General features: G+C 30.3%; 1 protein-coding gene across 1 annotated transcript; it reads right to left on the reverse strand.

Annotated features, from left to right (window-relative positions):
• Positions 1–2,602: 2,602 nt before the first annotated feature.
• Positions 2,603–4,558, reverse strand: LOC124918161 (zinc finger MYM-type protein 1-like). Its single transcript, XM_047458369.1, has 2 exons — positions 4,547–4,558; positions 2,603–4,213 (listed from the first exon to the last, which is right to left on the reverse strand). Exons 1-2 carry the CDS (start codon positions 4,556–4,558, stop codon positions 2,603–2,605), a joined length of 1,623 nt encoding a protein of 540 aa, XP_047314325.1.
• Between the last annotated feature and the right edge of the window lie 5,535 nt (positions 4,559–10,093).

Here is a 10,093-nt window from a genome sequence, read left to right on the forward strand (position 1 = left end):
CACAAACTCTTGAACAAGTTCAAGTGCGGAAACCGTTTGTTAGATTTGAAGCGTCAGATAGATCAATGTAAATGACAAAAAGTAAAAAATACAGGGTTTGTTTATGGATGTTCGGAGTACACCCTCCTACATCACCCCTTCTTCCTCAACTGGAGGATATTCACTAGAACACTTTGATTTGTATAGAACACACTACACAAACCTAGTCAGAAAACCATGACTTAATTGACCGCCTATTCTGAACACGTAGCACACACCCTGTTGAACATAACACCTTTTGTTCAACTTACAACAAAATTTTAATGACTATCAAATAGTCCAGTAACTTATTTCCCAACTTCACATATTGAATTACAAAATACACTTAAGAATAAAATATCTAGAGAGAAAGTTGATTCAAGAAATCAAACTTGTAGAAATATGGTGATTCAATGAGAGAGAGAGAGTGCTTCAGCTTATATCTTGTGGTTCTAGCAATTCATCTGTTGTCCTTAGGCAGCTATATATCTTTGAAAAGCATCAACGGTCGAATCCTCCTTTTGGACATGTGGCATGTGTCCGTTGGACAGTCACCTATAGTACGAGAGTACAACAGACTCTAGGTATTTGGATCGTGGCCGTAACAAACAGGTAGTGCGTCGAATATCCTCTAATCTTGTCTTGTACTATGAATGAAATTTAGAGATATTCGCGTATGTGGCATTCATTCATTTGTTGAGCTCTACAGTCAGCTATCTGGAGAGCTCTACTACCACATTAGCTGTCTAAATGCTCATCTACTTTAGACGCTCATCTGCCTTCAGACATCATCTACTCATCTTATATGCAATCTCATCATCTTAGATGCCTTCTGATCATATTAGACATCCATCTTCTCAAGTTAGATACCATTGTCTAACTACACTCCTCTTTAGACTGCATCTAAAGATGTTAGACGTCCTAGTCTAACTATGTGCGTTGTCTTTGAGACGTTTAATCGCGCGCATTGACTTTGAGCTTTGCCTAAAATAATAAAACTCATGTTATTAATTTTGCACCTAGTGAAATTCGAATCCAGGTCACCTATGTGACAAGCGGTTGCATTTACCAGTACTCCACATACGATGTTGATATCTAAGTATATATTTATATATTTGATATGACTAACAATTATTGAACTAAGTTTTATCCATTTATTATCAAAAACCATTTTATTAATCATTATAATCAAGTATGTTAAATTATTTTAAATTAATTAAAAATTGTAACCCAACAATTTCTCCCCTTTTGATTATTTAAGCTAAATTATCAAAACCAGATGAGTTCATAATTTAAAGATACTTCAACATTAAAAATCTTAACCCAACATATTCATCAAACTTCATTATCAAGAGTATTATTACTCGTGATTTTGTTCGTTTTGTTCAATATATATATTTTTTTTTCAAATAGTTGAAATTTTTCTTTAAAAAATTAGACCATATATACTTGATTTTTTATTTACGATTTTTGTTCTTGCAGAGTTGTGTTTGTTCTTAATCTTAATCATTTATTTATTTTTAATAAAAATAAAAACCAAAATTTTAACAACTTTTAACTCTTTTCAAATTATCATTTTTCTAAAATATTATAATAATTTAATTTTTAACTTATATTACATATACTAAAATTACAAACATATTTAATTATTAAATATTTAAAGTGTGTATAAATGTTAAATTATTATTAATAGGAAAAATATAAGCATTAAAATTCAAAATCAGACTAATAATTAGATTTTTTATCAATCTTTAATTTATTTATTTTTGAACTGTTATATTTTCTTAATTTCAATATTTGTTTTTAATATTAGAGGACAATGTTTAATTTATTTTTACATTAACTAGATTTGAGTTCATGTGTAGTTTTCATTGTTGTATCAGTTGTTGCGCATAACATCCAATTATGTTGTTGGCCATCTTGATCTTGAATTGAACTAGAGACCAAGGGCGAATCTAGGATTTTTTTTTTGACTGGGCTGATTTTAATTTTTTAGTAATTAAATTTATCAATAAATACCCCTAATAAAATAAAATAAGTATAAAAGATCTATGAAATGAACGAAATACACGATTTAATAACAAATTTATATATATATAAATTATCTCGTATTATTGAAAATATAAAAATAAAACAAGAAAATATATAAAATTTAACAAACTTTTACATATTATTTAAGTTGCAATCTTCTATTTTTTAAAGAATAAAATTCATCTATTATAGAATCTGAATCAATATCTTCAACAAGCTCTCGTTCAATATAAATTATCATAGTATCGGCTAAAAACTCTTCTTCCATCTTATTCCGTTGAATAGTTTTCACATGTTTCATTGCTGAAAATGATCTTTCTGTAGTGGCAGTAGAAACTGGTAAAGTCAAAACAAGTCGAATCAATCTATCAATCAAATTATAATTTGATGACTTGTTTGTTTCAACTAATCTGTGACACAATTCAATGATGGAAGACATATTTTGAAAATTCTCATTACGAGAAACATAAATTTTATAATGCTGGAGTTGGGATCTCAAATAATGCATTTCTTGTTCACTGAAGTCTCCTAGATAATACTTTTCAGCCAATTTTCAAATATCTTCACCTTTAAATGATTTAAAATTATCTTTAGGGTCCAAAGCAGAACTAAGTTTAAGGAGCTCTACTACTGCATCATCACTAAATCTGGAATTCAACTCTTCTTGTTGAAAATCTATCACTGAATTGAAGATATTGAAATGATAATGTTGTTGAATTGTCAACGAATCTTTTTGTTGACATGAACGTCTTGTTGCACTTTTGTATGAAGCATTCAGATCCGGAATTTCAATGTCATGTTGTGTGCAAACCATTTGCACGTATTCTAGGAGATGATTAAATCCTTCTTCTCTAAAATTGAAAAGTAGTGCTTTAGTAGTTGATACTAAATCCATAGCATTTATAATATCAAGAGATTTGTTTTGCAAAGCTTGACAAAGCAGGTTTGTAATTCCTATAATTTTTTGCATCATATAAAGTGTGAAAACAAATTCAAAAGATCTAGAAGCTATCAAACAACCACATGCTTCTCCAAGTAAAGAACTAGACGATCCTTCTTCCACAATACTTTCAAGAACATAAATAGTTGCACCAAACATATCAATTAAACTGCAAATAGATTCAAAATAAGAGCTCCATCGAGTTGATCCACTACGATGTAAATTACCAATTTGATTCATTCCTTTACCAGTATCCCGTTCACCCGAAGTAATCATACGATCAATTTTAATAGTTTGAACAGAATGTAACTCAGAATACCATTTGGAGGAACAACCAATAAGATTAATAATGGTGGATAGTTTTGAAAAAAATAGCCAAATAGAATTCTCTTTTGTAGAAGCTCCAACTAATGCTAATTGCAACCTATGAGCAAAGCAATGTATATAATATGCATATGGACACTCTCGAAGAAATGGAGCTTGAAGTCCATTCCAAGCACCAGACATGTTACTAGCACCGTCGTACCCTTGCCCTCTCATATTAGTGACATTCAAATTATGTCGAGAAAGAACATATGATATGCTCTTCTTTAATGTTGAAGCAGTAGTATTTGGAACATTAACAATATCAAAGAAACGCTCTCGTAAAATACCCAAACAATCAACAAATCTCAAAATAATTGGCATCTGCTCTTTATTTGAAATATCTTTAGCTTCATCAACTAAAATACAGATCTTCGCATCTCCAATTTCTTCACGGATTTTTTCCCTTACTTTATTTGTAAAAATATGCAAAATTTCTTTCTCAATAGTTGGTGAAGTATATGTTGCATTTCTTGGAGCTTTTTCTAATACTATATCACCAATATTAACATTCAATCGACCCATAAGTTTTATCATCTCTATAAAATTACCACGATTTTTAGAAGATGAAGATTCATCATGACCTCTAAATACAATAGCTTGTAAACTAAGCCATTGAATACTCTCAATTGTCGTCTTAAGTCGTAATCGATTTTTCTGAACTTCATCTAAACTTTGGGCATTCAATATGTTGTCAATATGTCCACTTACTTTCATCAAATCTTCAACACATTTCACTGAATTACTATGTGAGGAAGTAGGACCTCCCACGTGAATTAAAAGTGGACATTTAACTTCATCGTTAACCCTTTTCCAGTTATTAAATCCATCAATAGTGAATGAAGGATTAATAGGTGATTTCTTTTATAAAAGAAAACAAGGAAAACAAAATATTAAATCCTTTGATGAAGAATACTCTAACCAAGGAAACTTTTCAAACCATGAGTATTGAAATCTACGATATTGAGTTTGTGATCCAAACTTAGTTCTTGGATACTCATCTAACTTAGGTTGATACGGACCCATTCTAATATAAGACCGCCTAATTTTATCTTGTTGATTTAATGGATGTTGCCATATAGGAATCCGAATTGCGGGATCTCGTTCAAGATTATTAAGATTAATTTCAAACCTTGGAAAATTGAAAACAGGTTGTTCTTCTTCCGTATTAGATGTATAAGATTGAAGATTTACCTCGTTAACCATATATGTAGATGAATTTTCTTTATGTTTGAAAAATGACAGTAATGTCTTTCTTTTTTTACTCCTTTCATTATCCATTGTAATCCTATTAACAAAAATATAGAATTAAAATAAGAATATATAATTTATACAATCTTATGTTATAAACAAAATTAATTGAGAAAAGGTAAAGAAAACTAACCGAGAGATTCAAAAGAGAGACCAATGATAGTTGTAGAGAAATTAAATCAAACAATCATAAAAATTTAAATTGATTATGTTCTAAATAAATAAAAAAATATGAAAGTTTAAGTGTGAATATAAAAAAATATAATATAATATAATAATAATATAATTTAATATAATATAATAATATATATATATATATATATATATATTATAGATAGATCATATTCTTATATAAGATATTATATTTAGAGATAGAAAATTTTAGCTAGCTGTATATAATAGATATTATATATATATATATATATATATATATATATATATATATATATATATATATATATATATATATATATATAAAATCACACTGGGCTACTGCCCACCGTAGCCCGCTGAATGCATCCGTCATTGCTAGAGACATCGGACATGAACTAAATCATCGCACATATTGCCCAACCAATTGGAAGATAATCAAATTTCGATCCATTTAATTAGCAACAAAGAAGATGAAATTATCCGAATTATTGAAAATAATCTTTCATTATGGCTATATATATATATATATATTCTCTACAAAGAATAATTTTAACTATTTCTTGAAATATTGGTTAAAAATGTTTTGATATGGTTTCATTGATTTTCTTGAGTTTCTATTAAATAAATTGGTTTTTAAAGTGAATTTTAAGAACATGATTGTTATATATTTCTAAGCACGAAAATTTGACATACCTTATTTTATAAAAAAAAATATTATTAATTTATAATACTATTAAAATAATATTTTGAATTTTTAAATTCAAAATAAACCAAAAAAGATTAAAAAACAAATTAGGGATAATTATTATAATAATTAAACATTAATTAGAAAAATTAAATAAAAATTCAAAAAATAATTTAAGTTTAAAGTATTGTTTCTATTTTACCCAAATAAAACCTAAAAATGGGATGAAGTTATTTAATTATGATTTTAAACATAAATTATGTATAATTTGTGACTTAATACAATTAAATAAATAGCATAAAATACCGAAAAATAAAATAAATGATCATAACTCTTATAATGTTGTAAAAAAAAATTTTTTTTTATTTTGTTTGGTGAAGAAAATGAAAGAAATGCTAAAAATTTGTTTATAAATAATCCTTTTATAGAAATAAACATTGATGATATGGTGTGGCCGAAACCAGGAAAATTAGTTGCAATAGGAGTCTCGTCCATTAGATGAACACCAGGTCTTCATCTAACGCGTTAGAATCATTCGTGTGGCTAGTTGTAACCAAACGAACGAGCACTCTAGGCCATTAGAGATCAACTAACGGGATGTCTACTTTGTTAGCCGAAAACGCCTAGACGCGGCCTAAATGCGACGGAACCCCAAAATGGCGCTATTCGGTTAAATTAAACGACGTTGTTTTACCCTTCTTCTTTATCGATACAGGGTATGACCGGAAACGCGATCGGCGTCGACATTTATTCTAGAAATTTTATCTCCGTCTACAATAATCCTTATCCCTCCAAAAATTAACCATGTGCACGTCTTCTATAAAATCGTAAAATCCGTAAGATTTTTTAAGAATTAATTCAAGATTTTAACCATATTTTTTTAAAGAAATTAAATTAAATTGATTGATCATTTGAGAATAAATAAAAAGAGTTAATTAATTGGGTCTATTTATATGAGTGTCCTATCAATAAAAGAGAGAAATACAATTGAATTGTTGTGATGGACAAAAATAATAATAAAAATACTTATTGGGATTAAACAAAATATCTGTACCTATATTAATCAGAAATATTTAAGAAAATTTGATAAAAAGAATTATCATGAAATAAGGAACAACTACATGAGTACTCAACATTCCAGCCCAACAAGCGTTTCGATCCTAAGCTACTCAAAATGTTTCTAAGCTCAAAACATTAACATATAAAGCATGTTCAATTTTTTTTTGCTAATGTGAAGGATTTTTTAGTTTTTTTTTGTAAATATAATATATCTGAGGACAGTCCAACAGAACCACTCCCTTGATATGAAGGTGAAGGTGAATTCCTTGTTTGGTTATTTGTTAACAACTAAATGTGTTTCACCTAATTATATAAGAATAATTGAAACTTATAATTAAAAAAATGATAAGAAAGACTAATAAGTACATTTATTATATTTAGAGATTTTAAAGGAGTAATATTATTAAAAGACGTGATAAATTATTGTGTTTTAAAAATTAATGTTTGTCATTTTTATCAGTTTATAATTATGATTAAAATTGTAAAACTAGTTAATAATAAATAATATTAATGTTTGTTTATTGTCTTTATTTCGAAAAAATGGGGTTTAAAACGGGACTTACATTAACTTATTTTGTGTTTGTGCTAGTTTATTTTAATGTTTATACTTACAAAAAAAATATGAATATTTGTATTAATTTATTTTACAGTTTACGTTTTTTATGAAAAAAAACAGTGGTTTAATTTCCATTACCAAACATTTACTTTCAAACCATTATGTTAAAATAAAATTAAAACTAAATATTTACAAATAATATACAATTATTTAAAATTTATTAAATTTGAAATTGTATAAATAATAAAAAAAATGTAGAAAAATAAATATATTAGATATAAATGTTGAAACACCTATTAAAATCACAGCTGCACATGAAAAAATAAAATAAATATAACATAAATTTGATATTAACAATAAGAAGAGAGAAAAATTAACAATACTTTTTGATACTAAAGATATGAAAAAAAATTTAGATATAAAATTAACTTTTTAACCCACGTTTGGTTAGGAGTATTATGTATATAGGTACAAACTATAATGGGTATTAATTTTATAGGGTATTGAGAGGTATAAATTATATAAGTTATATGTGTTTGTTTGAAAGTATAAAAAGAGTATAAATTATATAATTTTTATTATTTTGTGTTTGGTTGGTTATATAAAAAGTAGTAAAAAGTATATAAGACTATTTTACCCTTTTATATAAATTATTTTTAATTATCATTTTAATATTTATTTGATGAAGCTTATTGTTTTATTTTTGTTTAATTGTATGTGCTGAATAAATTGTAAATGATTGTTTATAATCACTAAATTCTCCTTATTCAAATCAATGAATTGTAAAGATGGTTTATAGTCACTAGTTGGATGTGATTCAAATTCCATTTGATATTGCAGCACAAACCATGAGTATTATGAGAGTTAAACATGTAGAGCCTCCTAAACAAATATCCAAAATGGATTTGAAAGGTTTTCAATGAAATAGTTGAAACCATAAAGCTTCTACTTGCAAGATACGAGATATGACATTGAAACAACTTCATCTATCGGATAGACATAGAGTTATGCGCTATCCCTTCCAATTCTTCTTTTGAATTATATCATTGATCTCATGCTTACGGATAATAGAATCTGTTAGATAAATTCATACCGGTTCAAATAAACCTAACTTAAACAAACTTCCTACGCAGGAACAAGGAACCGGACCGGATGAACAAAAGAAAAACCAACTGAAGAAACCGAACCGGTCAAGCTACCAAACCGATCAAGAGCATTCGGTACATGACCGCACAGAGGAAGGATCGGCCAAAGCCTAAAAGCCAGATCCATCAAATAGCCGATTAATCTACAAGACAAGAATAACCGGAAGAAGTCCGGTTACTTCACTACCAAAAGACATTCGGCCAAGTCAAGAGGCCGACTAGTACAAGAAGACACTTTGGGTATCTGTTGAGAATGATACCAAAGGAACAGACTGAATACTTCCATATCCATGCAAGTCTGAGGAAAGACTGTAGGCTGCAGAAAACAGTACTACCGGATCCTTCTACTTCGGGATAAGCCAGAAAGGAAATCTTCAAAGTACAGACAACTGTCCAAGCAGACAGTGCCTACATTGAGTAAAAGACAAACCCAGCAGGTTTGCTTTACAGACCGGCAGGTCTGAAACAGGATGCCAGGTCTGAGATTGACCGTCAGGTCTGAGGAGAAGACCGCAGGTCTGAGACACTGAATCACTGCATCTCTGATCAGCCAATCAGATTCAAGGCTTCGAAATATGACCGTTGGCATATTTCACCTATAAAAGGAGGCAGTTGCAGAAGAGTAACTGCGGGATTTTGAGCAGTCACTAAGAGTTATTAAGTGGGACATTAAGTAAGACAAGTGAAGCGTTGAGAGCATTTACTACAAGTGATAACAGTGTGGTATTCTAAGAAAGCCTAAGTGCTAAATTCTAAGTGTGTGTCACAATTTCGGTGTAAATTGTAAGAGTGTTATCGAGCAGGAAATAAGTCTCGATCGAATTGTATTTGTATTCCTTAGTGAATATCCTTCTCGCGGTTTCGAGAGGAAGGGGTGACGTAGGAGTTTTATCTCCGAACATCCATAAAATCTGTTGTGTTATTTACTTTCTGTTGGCTTCATTACATAACCGACTAATTTATCCATACCGCTCCAAACCGACTCCATACTGACCATACCGAATATCCAGATAACCGAAACCGACCCACCATTCTTCAAATCTCCATCATCCGAAACCGACTCCGCCTATCATACACGTGTACCGCTTCAACTTGAAAGCAAACCTCTTCCGCGCTTGAACCTAGTTCAAGGGTTTGTGACAGGTTGTGTAGTATTGAAACCCCGGTGTTAATCTCTAACCGGATTAACCACCACCCTACGAGTGAGAACCGCTAACCGGTCCAACCCCCGGTCCACCAGCGGCGACCTAGATCCTAACAATTGGTATCAGAGCAGTTAGTTTCAATACTCAAGCAAACATGTATCAGGATAGGCCTCCAATGCTAGAAGGTGATGACTTCGCCAACTGGAAGGCACGCATGCACCTACATCTAGTCACTTTGGATGATGAAATGGAATCCATTCTGACCGAAGGACCGATATTCATTGATAAAGATAGAAAAGAATGGACGGCTGAAGATAGGAGAAGGAACAATCTGGACAACCATGCAAGAAACCGGATCTCCAACAGCGTGGATAGGAATACATATTGCAAGATCAGAGATTGCAAAACCGCGAAGGAGACATGGAACACGGTCATCCAGATCTTTGAGGGAAATGAAAGAACAAAGGAGAACAAAATAATGGTGGCCACACAGAGGTTTGAAAGCATCAAAATGAAACCAGGGGAAACTATGAAAGAATACAGTGACAGGTTCACTGGTGTATTAGATGAGTTAGCAAATCTGGGCAAGAAGTACGACAACAAAGAGGTCATTATGAAGGTCTTGAGATCTCTTCCGAGTGCTTGGGATATAAAGACGATGGTCATGAGAGAATCAAAGAGCCTACGTAAGATGAAATTATACGATGTATTCGAAGATCTTAAGGCATATGAGTTCGAGATGAATTC

The sequence above is a fragment of the Impatiens glandulifera genome, unplaced genomic scaffold, assembly GCF_907164915.1.
Source record: "Impatiens glandulifera unplaced genomic scaffold, dImpGla2.1, whole genome shotgun sequence".
Taxonomy (NCBI): Eukaryota; Viridiplantae; Streptophyta; class Magnoliopsida; order Ericales; family Balsaminaceae; genus Impatiens; species Impatiens glandulifera.